The following is a 20,959-nucleotide window of genomic DNA, read 5'->3' as shown; positions in this document are numbered from 1 at the left end:
TGCTGGGTTAAGCGCTGTCCTGTTGGAGCGAGAAGAGCCAACTAACCTTTGAATCTAATGCAGGGGTCAGCAAACTTTTCCAGCAGGGGGCCGGTCCACTGTCCCTCAGACCTGGGGGGGGGGGACAACTATATTGGGGGGGAATGAACAAATTCCTATGCCCCACAAAAACCCCAGAGATGCATTTTAAATAAAAGAACACATTCTACAGTGGGCACTCAGGTTGCAAACGTGATCTGTGCGGGAAGCACACTCACAACCCGCAGCGTTCGCAACCCACAGCGCCACGTCTGCGCACACGCATGTCGCAATTTGGCGCTTCTGCACATGCGCAAACACCGAAACCCAGAAGTAACCCGTTCTGGTTCTTCCGGGTTCGGTGCAGTGCCTAACCAGAAACATCGCAACCCAAAGCCTATGTAGCCCGAGGTATGACTGTACTCATGTAAATACACCAGGCAGGCCCCACAAATACCGTAACCCAGATATGCATTTGAAATAAAAGGACACATTCTACTCATGTAAAAACATGCTGATCCCTGGACTGTCTGTGGGCCAGATTTAGAAGGCAATTGGGCCGGATCCGGCCCCCAGGCCTTAGTTTGCCTACCCAATGGGATTTTTAAATACCTTTTTGCCAAGGGGTTTCTATAATCCCCGTAGTTCTGGAATTTCCTGCCTAATCCTCACCTTGCCCACCTTAGTGAAAACTGGCTAAAACTGACCATCTTGTTTGCTTTTAAAAAAAGGGTGAAAGGCTTTGATAGTAAGCAATTATCTGAACCTAGGCATCTCTGTCTGCGATCTGCCTTCAAATCACCTTACCATTGTGGGGATGAATCTCGCTTAGAACTTGAGTACCATGTACTTGTGTTAATCTTCTGGTCAGAGCACAGGATATTCCCAAATGCCTTTCAGCAAGGGGCTGGAATCTGGCTTCTTCCAGGGTCACCAAAGCTCATCATGAAGGATCTCAAATCATATGAGAGTTACGCCATGGTCTACAGAAATAAATCATATCATAAATTCAGATCAACGCACGTTTCCTCGCAGAATCTTCTTGTAAAACTAATGACGCACATTGTAGACACAGTCTGGGGAGGGTTGCTGTGTTCCCCCCCACCCCCATCCTTTTCAAAGCTTAAAAAGCCAACCAGATTTTCTAGACATCTTGTGAGGAGAGACAAAGACCTCAGCACACCAGTAAGAGCTGGAGTCACGTGTTGATACTGCTATATTCAGGTATATTCCCTTCCCTCCCCCCCCCCTTTTGGGGCTACTCAAGCCTCACTGGCAATTATAGCTTCTGAACTGGGAGCCTTTCTAGGTAGAACTAGGTAGGGGTGTTTGTTCTCATCAGAAAGAAAGGGAGTGGGATGAAGCACAACAGTAAATCGGGCGGGGGGGAGTAGGATGTGTTAAGTTGTGGGCGAACATATCAGACGACACAGTGATTCTTCAAACAGCTCTTGTTTATTCACAGGCCAGAACAGAACTGAGCTGAAGGGTTCAGCCAGCCTGCTTATATAGAGCTCCACTACAACGCAACAGTAACCACTTTCTGTAACTATCCAATCACTGAACGTCACTTTCAATCCCTTATTTGCATATGTGGACCTGAGTGAAAACTATCTACAGTATCCCCCTGCTGGCCCAGGGTGAGAACTTCAGTACATAACAGGATAAATCGACTTCCTGACCTTTCCAGCAACCTAGGGACCACATTGTTAAGGTTCCAGTGGCAACTGGACTCATTCTTGCAGCTCTGTTTCCTTTGGCCTACAACTTTCATCAGCCTCAGGACAGTATGGCTGTCCTGGCTGGTGCTGATGCAAATTGCAAAACAAAACAATTGGAAGGCACCAGGTTACCAAAGGCTAGGGAGTGTCAGAGCACAATCACCTCACTTTGCACTCTTAAGAGCAAGCCTAGATCATTTCAATGACCGTCATTTTAATTGCCTGAATAATAATAATAATAATAATAATAATAATAATAATAATAATAATATATTATTTATACCCTGCCCATCTGGCTGGGTTTCCTCAGCCACTCTGGGAGGCTTCCAACAAAATATTAAAATACAATACAGTGGTGCCCCGCAAGACGAACGCCTCGCAAGACGGAAAACCCGCTAGACGAAAGGGTTTTCCGTTTTGGAGGCACTTCGCAAAACAAATCTCCCTATGGGCTTGCTTCGCAAGACAAAAATGTCTTGCGGGTTCCTGTGGGGTTTTTTTCCTCCCCCCCCCCTTTTTCTAAGCCGCTAAGCCGCTTATCAGCTGATCCGATAAGCCAATAAGCCGCTAAAAGCCACTAAGCCGCTAATAGCGCTAATCCGCTAATCCGTCAATGGGCTTGCTTCGCAAGATGAAAAAACCACTAGACGAAGAGACTCACGGAATGGATTAATTTCGTCTTGCGAGGCACCACTGTAGTCTGTTAAACATTAAAAGCTTCCCTAAACAGGGCTGCATTCAGATGTCTTCTAAAAAGTCTGGTAGCTGTTTTTCTCTTTGACATCTGGTGGGAGGGCATTCTACAGGGCGGGAGCCACTACCGAGAAGGCCCTCTGCCTGGTTCCCCGTAACTTGGCTTCTCGCAGCGAGGGAACCACCAGAAGGCCCTCAGCGCTGGACCTCAGTGTCCAGGTAGAACGATGGGGGTGGAGACGTTGGTGGAGACGTTCCTTCAGGTATACAGGCCCGAGGCCGCTTAGGGCTTTAAAGGTCAGCACCAACACTTTGAACTGTGCTCGGAAACGTACAAAGTCAGCCATGAGGTTTGGGACAGAAGAGAAATACGGAGCAATGCCTTCCAAAACAGGGCTTTCATGATGGAACTATACCAGGGATCCACTGAACATATTAAGAAAATAATACAGCATCTCAAATCGGAAAAGTAATGATGACTTCTCATATCCTGAAGACCGAATTCCATGCAGCTACTCGCAGTTGGCACCGCTGTACATTCATGTGAGGTTTTGCAGAATTGCCCATTAAGTATTATAGGATAATAGGTATGCATGCTGCGCACTTAAAATACATAGCAATCATGACTTATTACCCTGCATGGGATTCTGTTTACAGCATGCCTTAGGGGGAGGCACTTTATATAAGCGGGCAATAAAATGACTTATGAAAACAACCACTAGGGAAAGAGATAAAAGCAGTCTACAAACGGAGATGCCCCATGCTTCTGACGTAGCACTGGAGATGGTAAACGTAAACGTAAACAGATTTAAAATATGTACAAGTTATTAGGAAGTTATTAGGGACACGGGTGGCGCTGTGGGTTAAACCACAGAGCCTAGGGCTTGCCGATCGGAAGGTCGGCGGTTCGAATCCCCACGACGGAGTGAGCTCCCGTTGCTCGGTCCCTGCTCCTGCCAACCTAGCAGTTCGAAAGCACATCAAAGTGCAAGTAGATAAATAGGTACCACTCCAGCGGGAAGGTAAACGGCGTTTCTGTGCGCTGCTCTGGTTCGCCAGCAGCAGATTAGTCATACTGGCCACATGACCCAGAAGCTGTATGCCGACTCCCTCGACCAATAAAGCGAGATGAGCGCCGCAACCCCAGAGTCGGCCATGACTGGACCTAATGGTCAGGGGTCCCTTTACCTTTTATTAGGAAGTTGCCTTATACAGTCGGCAGCTCTTTAGGTTGCAGAGCTAACCCAGCTCTGCTTGAAGATGCCAGTGACTGAACCCGAAACCTTCTGTACGCAAAGCATGTGCTCAACCACTAAATTATGGCCCCTATTATAAATTTTAAAAAATTGTTCAGCACCAAGAATGTGCTAGGAGCTGTACTGTTGTTTCATTACGAAGCCAACTAGGAATCCACATCCATTTTGCCACATCAAGGGCTGACTTGTTGCTGACTCAGTTGGACTTGAATGTGCCAAATACAAGGTGGAAGCCATTCTGATGCCTTATAATGCCGGATGAGCTTGCTTTAATCCAGGGGTGGGGAAAGAGTCACATTCCCTTCGCATCAAAAGTGTGGTAAATGGGTTAGTGGTAAATGCACCTGCACATTCACACAGTGGTGCCTTGCTTTGAGAACAGCTTAGTTTCTGAACTTGGATTAAGAATGCTGCAAACCCGGAAGTAGGTGTTTTGATTTGTGAACTTTGCCTTGGAAGCAGAACATGTTCTGCTTCCTGTTGAGCATGTTCCATTTGTAAATTGAGTCTCCCACTGCTAATCAGAGGCTTCCTGTTGAGTCTGTTGGCTGTTGAGTCCCAAGCACCCATGCAACACAGAAGGGACATTTGGAGCTTTTGTTTTTGCTCAAAAAAAATAATTGTGTTTTTGTGTGGCTTTTTCATTTTTGTGACTGTAGCTTGTTACTTTGTTTTTGTGACTGTGTGGAACCCAGTTCAGCTACTGGTTGACTGTGTGACTGCAGAAGTGGATAAAAGCCCCCCATCCAAACAATGACTATAATCAGTGCACGTAAGAAAAAATAATAATTTTTATCATCTACAATACTGTCTTATTTTGTAGTACAGTACATTGATTATTGCCTTCATTTTATGGATTAAAGGTCTTGTTAGATAGTAAAATTCATGTTAAATTGCTGTTTTAGGGGTTGTTTTTCATTATCTGGAATGGATTAATCCCTTTTCCATTACTTTCTGTGGGAAAGCACACCTTGGTTTAAAAACACTTTGGTTTCAGAACAGACTTCCGGAATGGATTAAGTTCGTAAACTGAGGTACCACTGTACACATTTTGACTTCTGTGCTGCATGTTGAGCAAGATGTTCCCTTTCTTGTGTGCAGCAGGAAAACACCGTGAGCTCACCAATCATCAGCAACGTACTATGCTGCTTCAAAGGGGACGCGGGTGGCGCTGTGGGTTAAAGCACAGAGCCTAGGACTTGCCGATCAGAAGGTCGGCGGTTCGAATCCCCATGACCTTGTTCCTGCCAACCTAGCAGTTCAAAAGCACGTCAAAGTGCAAGTAGATAAATAGGTACCACTCCGGTGGGAAGGTAAACGGCGTTTCCGTGCGCTGCTCTGGTTCGCCAGAAGCGGCTTAGTCATGCTGGCCACATGACCCGGAAGCTGTACGCCGGTTGGAGGTCCAAAGGTTCCCAACACCTGGTCTATTGACCTTATTGATTGTGGAAGAAGACCCTACTAAAGACAAGGCCATGAACTGTGCGTGAAGGATATGAATATTTTTTGAACACTGTGTGAGGTTCACTGTAGGAAGGATATATTTACTGCAGGGATGGCTAACCTGTGGTCTCCCAGTGATGCTGGACTACAACTCCCATCGTTCTTGACCATTGGCCATACTAAGCGGGGCTGATGGGAGTTGATGTCTCCCATGTTATACTATTTTATTGATATGTCTCCAGGATTCTTTTATGGATCAAATTTTTATGCGTGTGACCTTTGTTGTATATTTCATTGTCTCTCCCCCCCCCCCCCCTTGTAAACTGCCTTGTGTACAGTGGTACCTCAGGTTACATACACTTCAGGTTACAGACTCCGCTAACCCAGAAATAGTGCTTCAGGTTAAGAACTTTGCTTCAGGATGAGAACAGAAATCGTGCTCCGGTGGCACGGCGGCAGCAGGAAGCCCCATTAGCTAAAGTGGTGCTTCAGATTAAGAACAGTTTCAGGTTAAGAACGGACTTCCGGAACAAATTAAGTACTTAACCCGAGGTACCACTGTGGTGTACAAATTAAAAGTGAAATCGAATGAACTGATGTCCAGCAGATTCTGCCTCAAACTCAGTCATTTGTACATCTTACTCTGACACTCCCCAATGTCTATGGCAAGAGTCTTTTGGAAGACTGTTTTAACTGGAAATGCAAAATTTATACTTGGGGGCCTTGTGGGCAAAAAGCGAGAGCTTTACTGTTGAGCTACAAGCACCAGAATACGTTACCAGAAGATGAAATGAGATGACATACATATTGAAGGCATATAAACTGGTATGCTGAAAATCTGGTTATATTTCTTAACATAAGAGGAATCAGTGGAGGAATCAGTGGAGGAGCTAAACAGAAGTGCAAAAATGTAAGGTTCTAAGGTTAATGAAGCTAAAAATGAGCTGCTTGCTTTGAAAGTTGAGGGAAGGTCGATTGAAGATGGAAACTAGAGTATTAGATTGTGTGAAACTGAGGTATTGAAGAAAGGGTGTTTGATACTAATTATATGAATAAGCTGCATGCCAATATGAAATGTTTCTAACATGTGAAGTGTGAAATAGGGAAGCTCTTGTTGATAGGCTTATTGTAGGTCGGGCGAGATTTTCCATATATATATATTTTTCCATTTTATTTGACTGTGATGTATAATTGTGGGTTGAGTACCGTTAAAATAAAAACAAAAATGAATTTTTAAAAGAAACATTACGATCACAGCAGGCCAATTAATAATAACAACAATAATTTGTGTATTGCTTGGAGTGGAGGAAATTGCAAAGGATCTCTTGGAAGATGGCATTAGCAACCTGTCGAATAATTCTGCCTCCTCTCCTCCAGCAACCTTTGGGCCCGATCCTGCGAGGAAACCCTCCTAACTACCAAGCCAGCACTTTGCATTTAATTCAAAAGGAGTGCCAAGTCTGCGTTGGGCTCAGCCCTGGAGCGTCCGAGATGCCCTGGCCTGGTTTCTTGGCCACTATACATTTATAAAGAAACCAGAGGCCTTTCTTCTTGGAATAACAGGTTTGGAATTGCCCAAGAAAGATGTTAAATTATTTTTGTATGCCACAACTGCGGCTCGTATTCTGTTAGCTAAAAAGTGGAAAACCCAAGAATTACCAACGATAGAAGAATGGCAGATGAAGATTTTTCGGAGCTAGCCGACCTAACCGGAAGAGTCTGCGACCAGAAGGAGGAGGAGTATCAGGAAGAGTGGATTAAATTTAATGATTACTTAGTTACATATGTTAAGTTAAATTAGCAGAAAACTTGCAGATACTTAATTGGCTTAGGATTTTATTTATGTTAAGTATCGAATTAATATGTTTAATTTCATAAGGTGAAGATCTAAGGATGTTCATGTTTAAGATAAGTTTTATAAGAACTGTGATTTGGAAAACCGTTAAAAGGACATGCAATGAAACTCAACCAAGGGGAAGCGAGGAAGTCACTTAACAACGTTAACAAGTATAATTTTCAATAAGGCTATGATTTATGTTTGTTTATTGTGTGTTTGTTTGTTTATAATATTGTGAAAACTAATAAAAAAATGGGGGGGAATAAGTGTAATTTTCAACAAGGCTATGATTTATGCTTGTTTGTCTTATGTGTTTGTTTGTTTATAATGTTGTGAAAACCAATAAAAAAATGGGGGGGGGAAATAAGTGTAATTTTCAACAAGGCTATGATTTATGCTTGTTTGTCTTATGTGTTTGTTTGTTTATAATGTTGTGAAAACCAATAAAAAAATTGGGGGGGGGGAAATAAGTGTAATTTTCAACAAGGCTATGATTTATGCTTGTTTGTCTTATGTGTTTGTTTGTTTGTTTATAATGTTGTGAAAACGAAAAAAAAATTTTTGGGAAAAAAAACCCCAAAGCTGCGCCCGGTTCGCGGAGCATTCTGTACATGCTCAGAGAAGCCCCGTCGCTGCGCCGCACGTGCCGGGACCCTGGAAGCTCCGGGGTGGGGGGCAGCCTTACCCACCCACCCGCGGGCCGAGGGGGCGCCCCGTTCCCCCCCCTTCCCCGGAGATCCCGCCTGCGCTTGGGAGCCGGAGAGCGGATCGGGCCGCGGAGGCGCGCTGGCCCCAGGCCGCCGCGAGTCCCGGGAGCGCGGGAGGGAAGCGGCCCGCCTCGCTCTCCCTCCCCGCCAGCAGCTGGGCTGGGATCACGTCATCGCTTCCGCCCAGCTTCCTCCTCCTCTTGGCGGCGGCGAGAATCCAACATGGAGTAAAGGCAGCGATGGGGCTCGGACGGGGCCGCCGGCTGCTGCTGCTGCTGCTGCTGCTGCCGCTGCCGTGGAGGAGGCGCCCGGGCGCGCCGGACGACGAGGCGCCCACGCCGCGCTGCCTCCCCGCGCGCTGAGCCCGCGCTTCCCCGACCAGGCCTTCGAGGGGGGGGCGGCGGGCGACCGGCCCCCCGCCTGCCTGCCTGCCTGCCTGCCTTCTCCATCCCTGCCCCCCAGGCGGCCTTCCCCGCCGCCCGCCCCGTCCGTCCCCCCGCTCTTCTCTCGCGCGCTCCCCGCATCTCTCCCGGCGATGTGAAGCCCCGGGAAGATGAGGCAGAGGCGCGCAGCCCCCCAGGCGGCTGGCGGAGGGGGATGAGCTCCGACGGGGAGAAGATGACCGAAGAAGCCCACCCCGACGAGTAAGTGGCCGGCCGCCCGCGGCGGCGGCGTTGGGGGGGGCCCCCGAACATCTGGCGGGGAACATCTGGAGCGCGCGCGGGGCATCTTTGCCCTTTCCCAAGTCTCTCTCTCTCCCCCCCCCCCCGACGACGCCCCCTCCTGGGTGGCGAGGCTGGGGCGGAGGCCGCCCCGATTCTTTTTTTTTGTGGTGGGGGGGGGAGATGTTGCAGGCCCCCCCTCTCTGGGAAGTGGCTTGCAGGGGGGGGGCTAAGAGGACGCCGGATGTGCTGGGGGCCAATGCCCCGCGGCGCCCTGGCTCCTTCGCGGTCCGCTCTGTTCCGCGGCTCGGGCCCCCCCCCCCCGCACGCCCCCTTCGCGTCCGCCATTGCTGCGTCGTGTTCCTCCTCCTCCCCCCCCCTACCCCTCTTTGAATCGCGCTCATTTGCATAACGCGTTTCCATTCATAAAAAAAAGAGAGAGCCAGAATGCAAGCCGCCCTCCTCGGAGGCCGGGAGTCGGGGCTCTGGCCGCGGGAGGAAGAAAGCGAGCTGGCGGAGGGGGGGGGCGGGAGGCCGGGCTTCTGCTGCCGGGCGGATCCGGGCCCCGCCGAGGGGAGAAAGCCAGGCTTCGGCTCTCTCTTCCGCGGGGCGAGGGAGCCCCCCCCCCCCGGTCTGGGCCTGGGCCGGCGCCGAAGTTGCGCTTGGGGGGGGGGGAGCGGGGGGCAGCAGCAGCAGCTCCCGTCGGCCTGCGAAGCTGTGCGGGGGGGGGGGCGGTGTTTGTGTCCGCTTGTTACTATGCCACGCATCCGTGTGCTTTTCTGTTGCAAGCCGCCCTGCGCTCCTCGGGCGAAAGGCGGCATAGGGAACTGAAATAAAAAAATAGCAGAAGGCGAGGCATGTCGGGCCCCCAGGCGCTGCTCGGAGCTCGTGGTTAGTGTTGCAGCGGATCGGCATCGTGTGTGTGTGTGTGTGTGTGAGCGGGAAAGTGCGTGCAAAGAAAGGGGGGGGGTGTCCTTAATTAATTTCAAGCCGCCTTTTCCCTCGAAAGCTTTTTAATTTGCAGACGAATCCCGCGCTTGATCTCCGTGCAACCGCACCTCTCCTGCAAGGCACGGCTTTCCTTTGGCGAAGGGGCGGGGCGGGGCGGCCGAGGCTAGTAGTGGTGAAAGGTGACTTGCCTCGGGGGGACACCCCCCCCTCTCTCTCTCTCTCTCGGCAGCGTTTCCTCCGCACCGCGGCACTTTCCCTCGGCATGTGTTTTTGTGAATAAGACGGGTTCCCGTTATTGTCACATGATCTTGACATTCATAAATCCGGTAACCTTCAGCCTTCGTTCATTCACCAACTCGCTGTCGTTGCTGCCTTGCCCTTTTCCTGAATAGGGAGAGAGAAGCAGGGGTTACACACTCTCTCTCTCTCTTTGTGTGTGTGTGTGTGTGTGTGTGTGTGTGTGTGTGTAGGGGGGGGACAGAGAGAGAGAAGAGGCAACCCTGCAGAATTAGGAAATAGGCGCCCTGGTCAAAATAGTCCTTATTGGCACCAGAAAGGGGCCTCGTTTCCATGCTGGAAATGGGAAGTGAGTCACTTTCTCTTCCCCCCTTCCCCCCCCTCCTCCTTAATGCAACGTTTGATGGTCGAAGGTTTGAAGCGCACATCCGTGGAGAGGATGTCGCTGTTGCTAATTCAGCTTTGTGGAAATGGGGAGGGCTGGAGGGAAAGAGCAGTTCTTACATAAATCGCCCTTGCCCGTTTCTAGCTGGAGTTTGACAAGAGAGAGGCTTAGCAGTTTTGTGAATCGCCTGCTGCTTACTTTGTGATCCGTAGCTGCTGTGAAAATAATATTTAGCTGCACTTGACTGCTGCAAAATCCTCTCGGGCTTCTGGGCCTTGTAAAGGTGGAAGGAAGACTGCTTCAACATCCATCTTGCATGTGGCTCTGCTTCCAAGGCTAATTTGAATACAAGGCTGTGGTTTGTTGCTGGGCCCTGAATTGAAGGGCCTGCATTGTTCCTAAGGTCTTTTGTTCTTCTGATCAAGCCTTAAACTCCTCACCTTGACAGGTTGCTGCTGTACGGATGGGGAAAGGGCCAGAGTAAAAGTTTTTACACTGACTTGCCTTGATGCTCTCTCTTCATGGAGAAGTCTCTTCTTAGGGTGGCAAAATGAAAACTGCTTCTGGGCAACAGACAGTGCAGAAATCATTGGCAGCTTTGTTCTGTTCTCTCTCACCCCCTCCCCAAGAAGTAAGAGAGAAATTCATTGCTCTTGTGGGAACAATCTGAACTTTGGAGCTTTTTAAAGAATGCTCTGCAAACACTTCTTACACTGTGAGAAAAAGAAATGTGCATTAGGAGTAAACTCGTGCTGCAAAGTAGGGATAGTAGACAAGGCTGAGAGATTATATATGACCATATTTTGGGACGTGTGGCAGAGTGACTTAGAACAGCTTTGTGATGTAGTTCAGAGCTGCATTCCCCATATTGTAGATTTGGTATGAGGGATGCGGCTAGGAAAAAATGGCTGGCTTTCACCTCATAGCTTTGTTTGTAGCTGTTTTGAACTACTTACTCCGGTGCAGCAAAGGCAAATCCCATTAAGATTTAGTTACAGCCACTCATTTTGCTCTCCTCCAAGCTGATGATGCTGGCAATCAATCCACTTGAATATGACCACATGCAATCCAAAGGAATAGCTCAAAGTTAGAATCCAGTGGGCATTTGTAACTAGTCGCCTTATCTGTGTGGCACACGTACTGTTTCAGCACCACCAACTGATTGGAGCAACATCTAGAAATGCCCTTTATTCTGTGAGACCAACACAGTTGTTGCAGAATCTCCGTCCCTTTTATAGTAAGCAGTCTGATGCAAGCTTATTTGGCATGGGTACAAGGATGATAAAAACAGTTGCCTAGTCCTCTCTACCAATGGCAGTGGCTATTTTGGTTTTGGCAGGGGTGGGGTGTCTGCTATAAGCAACCATTTTTAGCATTCATTTGTAGCAGGGTTGGGGAAGGTGTGGCCCTGCAGATGTTTCTGGGCTAAGCTCCCATCACCCGGGACTATGGACCGTGCTGGCTGGGGCTGGGGCTTCCAACAATATCTCTTAAGACCCCAGGCTTCCCATCATTGATTTCACAGTATGGAATGTGCAAGACTCAAAACAAAAATCCTTCCTTCTTGCAGATGGCTGCAAAATATTAGTAGCTGTAAATCAGGATAGCCAACCCTTTCCAGCACAGAGGGCCACATTGACAATGTTTAATGAACCAGAGGGCCACAGCTAATTCGTAGGATAAATGTAACTGTAAAGGGGTAAAGGGACCCCTGACAGTTAAGTCCAGTTGCGAATGACTCTGGGGTTGTAGCGCGCATCTCGCTTTACTGGCCGAGGGAGCCAACGTTTAACTGTATGCCCCAAATATTTTTTGGCCTGGCCAGTGCCAGACATGTTATACTTTTTCCTTCTAATAGTTGTATTATAATATTAATGCAGGTGATTTGTTAGACCTGAAAATGGAAATAGCAAATTTGTGTTTCATTCCCTGCTTCCATTGATGCCATTTTTGCCATCGCTTATACTTGGATGCATAGGGACGCGGGTGGCGCTGTGGGTTAAACAACAGAGCCTAGGACTTGCCAATCAGAAGGTCAGCGGTTCGAATCCCCGTGACGGTGTGAGCTCCCGTTGCTCGGTCCCTGCTCCTGCCAACCTAGCAGTTCGAAAGCACGTCAAAGTGCAAGTAGATAAATAGGTACCACTCCGGCAGGAAGGTAAACGGCGTTTCCATGCGCTGCTCTGGTTCGCCAGAAGCGGCTTAGTCATGCTGGCCACATGGCCCGGAAGCTGTACGCCGGCTCCCTCGGCCAATAAAGCGAGATGAGCGCCGCAACCCCAGAGTCAGTCACGACTGGACCTAATGGTCAGGGGTCCCTTTACCTTTACCTTTATATTTGGATGCATGAGGATGAAGAACTAGTTTTGTAAATTCGGGGGGGGGGGAGGGCTGCATATTGTCTGCTTGAGCTCTAATCTATTTATCAGGGACATCTCTGTGACGACTGCTTCTTGTTCTTCAGAAACTGAATAGTGTCTTTTCAGCACATACTGCCTTGTTCAGACATCTTGACTTTGCAGAACAGGGAGAAATGTATTGGCCGTTGAAGACTATGTCTCTCCCCTCCCCCCCCCTTTTGATTTAGCTAATACCATTATTGATGGCAGAGATTCTAGGCCATTTGCATGAATATTTACATTTGTTACGGGATTCCATGCACTTGAATACTGACCTAGGTAACTTCCTGTATCCCAGTACATTAATCGACAGTTAAGCGTGCAAGACATTTCCCTTCGGTGCATTATGTTAACCAAGGTTGAATGGGAATGGAAGTATTAAGTCTTTTTACATGCAGCTTTCTGTTAGCAATACACCATGTAAATAGCAGCTGGTTGGGGTGGCGGGGCTGAAGTTCTCCAATGATTTTAATGTACTTTCTTGTAAATGTTCAATTAACTGATTACTGTTAAGCTTTAGTTTCATTTCCTATTAGAAACAATCTTTAAAAGTAACTGATCACTGTAAGTATTACCAATGGAGACACTACCTAAAACCTTACGGATATGATCTGATATAAAGATATTTTGTGCCGGCATATAAATTCTTTGGCTATGATATACTGCTTGCATCCTCAAAGCGTGGTAAGATGGTTTTACAACCAGCTAGCCTGGTATGCTAACATTGTAAAAAGTACAATTGCTAAAGCATTGCTAAAGGGTAACACTATAACGCTAATATTTCCAAGGTTTACAGTTGTGGAAATACATTGTCAAAGAACAACTCCCAAAATCCATATTCTTAAGACTACCACACACAGAATCATTAATGAAATGCATATCTACATAGAAGTGGTTATTTTACAATTGGATTGCCGCCTGTCTAAGCGACAATAACAATAAAAATTTCTAAACGCACTGTCACTGTTGATGCATTCTGAAGAAGATATTGGTGAACTGCATATTTTAAACTTCTGCCTCATTCAATTTTGCCTCATTCTGCCTGGTTTGATCTTTTAATGTTCTGAAAGTACTCATAAGACTTCCAGGAAAGAAGGAACTATTTTTCTTCTTCCACTGAGAGGTTTCTCTGAAAAGATTTCAAGGGAAGTTGGAGTTCCTTGAAGGCTTTTTGTGGGGTTGGGGGAGGGGATCTTCAAGAAGATGATCTGACAAGATGCGAAAAAAGTTTCTAACAGTAAAAGATGTTTGACAGTGGAACGGACTCCCTTGGGAGATTGTGGACTATCCTTCCTTGGAGGTTTTTAAGTAGAGGTTGGAAGGACATCTGTCATGGATGCTGTAGCTGAGATTTCTGCATTGCAGGGGGTTTGGACTAGATGACCCTTGGGTCTCTTCCAACTCTACGATTCTATGATTACTTGGAAGAGTGGTTTGGTTAACATTAAAGAATGAGGATTGGATGTGTATTCTAGGTTGCATTTAGAATCTTCTGCAATATCCAGAACTTCCTTTGCAGACAAATGTATGGAAGGGGCCTAAGGTATAAAGTTTGAAAGAAGATGTACAGTATTCTGAAGCAAGGGGTAAAGGTAAAGGGACCCCTGACCGTTAAGTCCGGTCGCAGATGACTCTGGGGTTGCGGCGCTCATCTCGTTTTATTGGCCGAGGGAGCCGGTGACATCTTCCGGGTCATGTGGCCCGCATGACTAAGCCACTTCTGGTGAACCAGAGCAGCGCACGGAAACACTGTTTACCTTCCCGCCGGAGCGGCACCTACTTATCTACTTGCACTTTGACATGCTTTCAAACTGCTAGGTTGGCAGGAGCTGGGACTGAGCAACAGGAGCTCACACGGTTGCGGGGATTCGAACCGCCGACCTTCTGATCGGCAAGCCCAAGAGGCTCAGTGGTTTAGACCACAGCAAGAGAGATGTATATAAAACATCTGGATAGCTCAGTTGGTTAGAGTGTGGTGCTGATAATGCAACGGTTGCAGGTTCGATTCCCATATGGGACAGCTGCATATTTCTACATTGCAGGAAGTTGGACTAGATGATCCTCCGGGTCCCTTCCTAGTCTACAATTCTATGAAAACTCTGGAATTAAAGGATATTTTTCCTTGGATCCTCCTCCCCTTGCCCTGCAGTGTTAGACATCCTTTGGTCTAGCGTAAATCATGCTTTTAAGTGAAGCTGGTCATTTGTAAGCTGACCTTCACAGTTTTGCTAATTTTGTTTGGGGGTACCTTTCCACCCCTTCCATTGTAAGACCAGGTGTTAGACTGCAATTCAACAGTTTGTTCCAGGGTTATTCCACTAAGCGGAAGCAGGGAACCTTTTCATCTCCTTTGTTTCCTGCCCCTCCACTCAGGTCACTTTGTGGAGGTGCAGGAAGCCACCCCTGCCATCCCTTGCATGGCACCAGGTCACCCATTTTTTCTTTGCAGTGTGATTTGAGTTCAAGACACACTGCAGAGGAAGACCCCAGCCAATCCAAGGGGAAGCTTGAAGTCACCAATAATCAACTGAGCAGTGGTGACTTAAAGCCCTGCTTGGATCAGCTGCAGCCCAGAGCTCCCAATTGGATAGTAGCCTCATGTGACAAATTGGCATCCCTATGGAGCCCCTAATTAAGGTTTCCCACTGCTGCATTGAGGTCAATGGCACTTCTTTGGAGTAGGTGACCTAAGGATGTCGGCCTTAGAAAATAAAATCAACCTGTTTGTGGTACTGTAATGCTGAAAGGATAAATAATCCAAAGTTATCTGTCTGTGAAATCCTAAAAAAATTGAAACCTGGCTTCCTCAACCTTGGCCCTCCAGATGATTTTGGCCTACAACTCCCATGATCCATAGCTAGCAGGACCAGTGGACAGGGATGCTGGGAATTGTAGTCTCAAAACATCTGGAGGGTCGAGGAAGTCTGATTTAAACCTTAAGTGTGGGTGGGAGTGGTGGCATCGTGGGAACGTTTCTATAAATTGCCATTTAAGGCATAAGCAAGAGCTCGTGTGAGTAAATTAAGGATATAACTGATAATTAAGAATAATAAAAGTGCTTATTTTCCTTGCTAGCTGCCCACCTAGTAGCAGATCCGTCCACTGAGGGCAGAGCAGGCAAGCGGCTGTGTCAGATCTGCCTCCACTGGACCCATTGCAACATCCCTGTCATCCTTACCTGCTTTAGATTCCTGTTTTATAGGTTGTAAAACTGCCTGGTGTCGGCTTCTGTTTTGTGGTTAAGAAGGTTCTTGCTCAAGGGTATTTCTGGTGGAATAGGAAAGAAGCATGGGAGGCCAGGAAGCTGTCTCCTAAGAATAGGCTGAAGGCTGGAGCTTAGCTGGTTTGTGTCTGAAATTGCCTGCTTGGGAATCAAACGTAAGCGTCCCTGAGCTCCTTGGAAGAACATGGGTAAAAGTGGAATGAAATAAATGCATGCCTCTGTGTGGGACAATATGGTTTTGTTTTGTTGTTTGTCTAAGGTGCACTGACTGGGTGAAAACTCCATGTCCCTGCCGTAGAATGCTGCTTGTAGATGAATGTTTCCTATGTATGTAATCATTTGTAGGTTTAGAAACCTAGACTTGCAATGGAAAAAAGCCCCTTCCAGGGAAAGCCCTGGAGGAGAAGGGGCATAGAAGGCTGTGAGGCGACAGGGACTTTCAGTCTCAACAACTGATTTTCAGGGAGTAAGACTACCAAGAAGTGTCATTAGGCCTGACACTCAACCAAGTTTGTGGAGATCATATTTTTGCTGATAAAGAGTTAATTCCAACTTTGAGCAGTGTTTTATTGCCAGCTCACTCTTAGACATAAGACATTTGTTTCAAGCTTGTGACATTGGAAGCAGAAGTTTGCATCTCTATGATACTGGCCTAATGTGGGCATAACACTGGCTCCCAACAAACCATGGTTTGCAAATTGGGAACCAGCTGAATGAATACACATTCCTCTTTTCTCTTCCTCCTTCTCACGTCAGTTTATGGAAAGATGAAGTGTCTTGATTCCAGGTTCCATAAAGTCATTTTCCTCCTGTGCACTGGCAGAGTGTGTCCCTATTTCCTCCCTTCTCTCCTGCCTCATCCTGCACACCCAGCGCAATGATATTTTTGCTGAGCTTTTCTGCAAAGCTATGGCAGCGGCACTATGCTGCTGCTCATAACTCCCACAGAAAGCCCAGTGCGAGGGAGAAACACGATCTCAAGGGAATGGGTCAGTGTTGGCTGCCTGATGAGCCTGCAATGATGGGAAGGGCCATATCTGGGGCACAGCACATGCTCTGCTTGCAGAAGGCCCCAGTTTTGATTCCTGACAGCTCCAAGTGGAATGGTGATATACCCCTTTCTGGAACCTTGGAGAGCTGCAGCCGCTTTGTGAAGGTGGACCGGTGGTCTAATTCTGTATAAGGCAGATTCCTATGAGTAAGCAAAGCCAGCATGTCTGTTCTCCTGGTCTGGTGACAGGAATTGCTTCGTGATATTTCGGTACTTGTGTTAGTAATGGCACATTCTGTGAGAAAGCTGGGGTAAAAACAGTGTTAGAATCTCAGGTATATAAGCCAGGCGCAAAATGGCTTCTTAAGCCAAGGTTACAGTCAGCAAAATGGAATGTCTAATTGCCATTTTGGGGCAAGACAGCTCTAAAGTCTTATTTTCCAAATGATGGACTGACCGTGGTTGAGTCTCAGTTAAACATCTGGCTAGTTCAGATGACTGCCTTGAGCTAGGTTAAGAGCTTTGAAAACATAAAGAAGAAAAGTCCCATGATCCAGGGACAGTCCACATATTATTGGCCTACTCCGACCTCTTTTTCTTTTTTTCCAATTTTTTAAATTAAGTTTCACAAAATTATACACAAACAAAACACACAAACAAACATAAATCATATCCTTATTAAAATTACACTTATTGACGTTGTTAAGTGACTTCCTCGCTTTCCCTTAGTTGAATTTCCATGTATATCCTTATAATGGTTTTCCAAATCCTAATTCTTATAAACTTAACTTAGTCCAATACCATCCTTACATCTTTTCAATTCAAAATTGTACATGATAAACACAGACCTCTTTTTCTTAATGATGACTGTTCCTGCTCAGGTTGCGCAGAAAAAGCATTTTGGTTCCAGAATTCATTCTGCTTGTGCAGATAAAATATAACTGATAGAATTCTAAGAGGATGTGGTATTAGCTTGCGAAAATAGTCCAGATTCAGTTATCCCCAGGCATGCACCTCCATGGTGGAGATGTCATCTGCCATCTTGGCACCCAGGCATCTTCACTTTGTCGCAAGTGGTTGAAAGCCAGGTGCAAAATGTGTCTGGCACCTGGCTAATTTCGAACACTGGGTAAGCAACAGACCTGTGTCTGGATATGCCCTTTTTGATTTTTTGTTTAAATAACCAATAATAGTATATGGAGGACTTAACGTGTTCAGTCTGTGTCATATGCTACCTCAGTGATCTTTAAAAACAGCCTAGGCCACTCTTATTCCAAAATTGCTGATGGGGGCTGAGGGAAGAATATCCCACTTGCATTTCAGTCTCTTACTGTTAATTTTACTTTTTTAAAAAAATTATAGTTCTAGTCTTTATTGGAAAACTCTTAGAGATTTTATTACAGTTAAGCCGTACATCAATTTTGTTCCATAAATAAAATCCTGTTGCCCGCTTGATTAATTATTGCGTTGGCTTTGCCCAGCCTGTTGCCCTCCAGATGTTTTGAACTACAACTCCCAGCCAGCACAGCTGTTCCATTAGCTCTTTTAAGAACTGTAAAAACCGAACGTTAATGTGCCTTTAATGCATGATTTTTGCTTCTGCGTGGGTAGGAGGACATAGGCTGCTGCCGTTGCTTCTCAATGACTGTTGTTGTTAGTATGTTGCCTGAGCAAGAGAACATTTCATGCGCTGCTTTTGTTCTTTGAGCTCTGGAACCAAGCGTCCGTGGATAGCAGTGAGAACAAGCGCAACAAATCTGAATATAACGTTACTTTGCTTCAGAGGACTCCCAAAGATTGCTCTGTGTGATGTTAGTTCTATCTCTCTCTCCCAGGCAGCCCCTTCCTCTGAAATATTATCAATGGCTTTGTAGTAACAGTAATTACCCAGCTGTATTTATCCTCGGGGAGCACTGGCTGTGCGGAGGGACCCCTGTTGTGCTCTCCTGTCTCAACATCAGCCTGCACTTTTAAGGCAGGAAAGACTGTCCTGGGAAATACAAGCATGAGTTCCAGCGCCTTGCATCCAAAACAAAACAAAAATTAAGCTCCTTTTAGTTTAAATAGTCGGCACTGGGCAAGAAGAGGGTTTAAACGGGTGATTTTCGCAGTATACTTGCCTTCAAAGTTGAGATGTTTTAACTTCTGTATGTAAGGGCTTTTTGAAGTTGCATAGTAAGGAAATTGTAGGCCAGAGAGACATAACTATTATCTAGTTAACAGTGTTATTGCAGCGCTGCAGTCCGCGGTACATATGTGTGTGTGCACGTGTATATTCACACCTTGACACCAGGCAACTTGACCTGGAAAAAAGCATTCCTCCAATGAGGAATGGCAGAGATCACAGGTGTTGTTGTTGTTGTTTAGTCGTGTTGTTGTTTACTCTTTGTGACCCCATGGACCAGAGCACACCAGGCACTCCTGTTTTCCACTGCCTCCCGCAGTTTGGTCAGACTCATGTTTGTAGCTTCGAGAACACTGTCCAACCATCTCATCCTCTGTCGTCCCCTTCTCCTTGTGCCCTTGATCTTTCCCAACATCAGGGTTTTTTCCAGGGAGTCTTCTCTTCTCATGAGGTGGCCAAAGTCTTGGAGCCTCAGCTTCACGATCTGTCCTTCCAGTGAGCACTCAGGGCTGATTTCCTTAAGAATGGAGAGGTTTGATCTTCTTGCAGTCCAGGGGACTCTCAAGAGTCTCCTCCAGCAGAGATCACAGCTAATGGAGGGCTAATCCTTCCCTCTCCAGGTGTGGGTTTCCTCCCCTTCCTGTGCACCACTTAAGAGTTGGAAGGTAGCCTCCCAGTTGAGCCAATGGGAATGGTGGTTTTTTATTTTTGTTTCTTTGTTTTCAAATGCCTAATTGCTCCACAAGGGAGATCTTTGGCAGGGTGGTCATATAACCCGACCAATTCACCCACCCACATGCCTTTAGCAATTAGTCAAAACCAGGGGTCAGCAAACTTTTTCAGCAGGGGGCCGGTGCACTGTCCTTCAGACCTTGTGAGGGGCTGGATTATATTTTTTTTGGGGGGGTGAACGAATTCCTATGCCCCACAAACAACCCAGAGATGCATTTTAAATAAAAGCACACATTCTACTCATGTAAAAACACGCTGATTCCTGGACCGTCTGCGGGCTGGATTTAGAAGGCGATTGGGCCGGATCTGGCCCCCGGGCCTTAGTTTGCCTACCCATGGTCAAAACAGTTATTGGAGTCAATAGAAAGCTTGTTTTTTCTCTTTAAGCATGGTCGCCACATGGAAAGGGACAAGGAGGGATGGTGCTGTGGGCCACATCTGGTCATGGGGTAGCAGTTCCCCTCTTCTGCTTCAGAGGAACATGGAAGAGGGAACAATCATAGAATCAAAGAATCATAGAGTTGGAAGAGACCACAAGGGCCATTGAGTCCAACCCTCTGCCAAGCAGGAAACACCATCAGAGCACTCCTGACATATGGTTGTCAAGCCTCTGCTTAAAGACCTCCAAAGAAGGAGACTCCACCACACTCCTGGGCAGCAAATTCCACTGTCGAACAGCTCTTACTGTCAGGAAGTTCTTCCTAATGTTTAGGTGGAATCTTTTTTCTTGTAGTTTGGAACCATTGCTCCGTGTCCGCTTCTCTGGAGCAGCAGAAAACAACCTTTCTCCCTCCTCTATGTGACATCCCTTTATATATTTGAACATGGCTATCATATCACCCCTTAACCTCCTCTTCTCCAGGCTAAACATGCCTAGCTCCCTTCCAGGCCTTTGACCATTTTGGTTGCCCTCCTCTGGACACGTTCCAGTTTGTCAGTGTCCTTCTTGAACTGTGGTGCCCAGAACTGGACACAGTACTCCAGGTGAGGAGTACAAGCTTGTTTTCTCCTGCTCTGGAAGGTAGGATTCAAACCAGTGGCTTCACGCGCCAAGAAAGAAGATCCCAAATAAACACACGGAAAAGCTTTCTGACAGTAAGAGCTGTTCAACAGTGGAACAGTCTCCCACAGGAGGTTGTGGACTCTTCTTCCTTGGAGGTTTGGAAGTAGACGTTGGATGGCCATCTGTCATGGATGCTTTAGCTGAGATTCCTGCATTGCAGGGAGTTGGACTAGATGATCCTTGGTGTCCCTTCCAACTCTATAGTTCTATGATTCTGTGAGCTGGAGCAATTCTAACTACTTAACTTAATTCAGTTGTGATTCTGGTATCTGAGGAATAAGGAATAGTAATCTAGCTGTTGGGATTAGTAATAACTGAGCGAATGAATTTATTGTGCAACAAGAGGGCTTGAGAGATGCTGAATACATATGCAGCAAATCTTTGAATGCAAATTAGATTCGCAAAATATACAACATTGTACAACTTGTCTCTAACCCTGCTGGCATTATATGCAACAATTTAGAATATTCTGGAATTTGAGAATATTTAAGAAACTGAATACCTCTGTTCCCACTT

General features: G+C 46.7%; 2 protein-coding genes across 2 annotated transcripts in view; one reads left to right on the top strand and one right to left on the bottom strand.

The window, feature by feature from the left end:
• Window positions 1-5,492: 5,492 nt before the first annotated feature.
• SLC1A4 (solute carrier family 1 member 4) overlaps window positions 5,493-20,959 on the bottom strand; it is a gene marked incomplete at its 5' end in the record, with an annotated part of 278,141 nt that continues 262,674 nt past the window's right edge. The window contains one exon of the transcript XR_014154877.1: window positions 5,493-5,689. The remainder of the gene's footprint in view (window positions 5,690-20,959) is intronic.
• Window positions 7,996-20,959, top strand: part of SPRED2 (sprouty related EVH1 domain containing 2) — an 88,270-nt gene continuing 75,306 nt past the window's right edge. Inside the window, exon 1 of the mRNA XM_081855643.1 lies at window positions 7,996-8,319. Coding sequence (XP_081711769.1) covers window positions 8,273-8,319 — 47 coding nt within the window. The 5' untranslated portion in view covers window positions 7,996-8,272. The remainder of the gene's footprint in view (window positions 8,320-20,959) is intronic.

Source organism: Podarcis erhardii (genome assembly GCF_964252035.2).
Source record: "Podarcis erhardii genome assembly, chromosome: 3".
NCBI lineage: Eukaryota > Metazoa > Chordata > Lepidosauria > Squamata > Lacertidae > Podarcis > Podarcis erhardii.
This window is presented reverse-complemented; position numbering and strand designations above follow the sequence as displayed.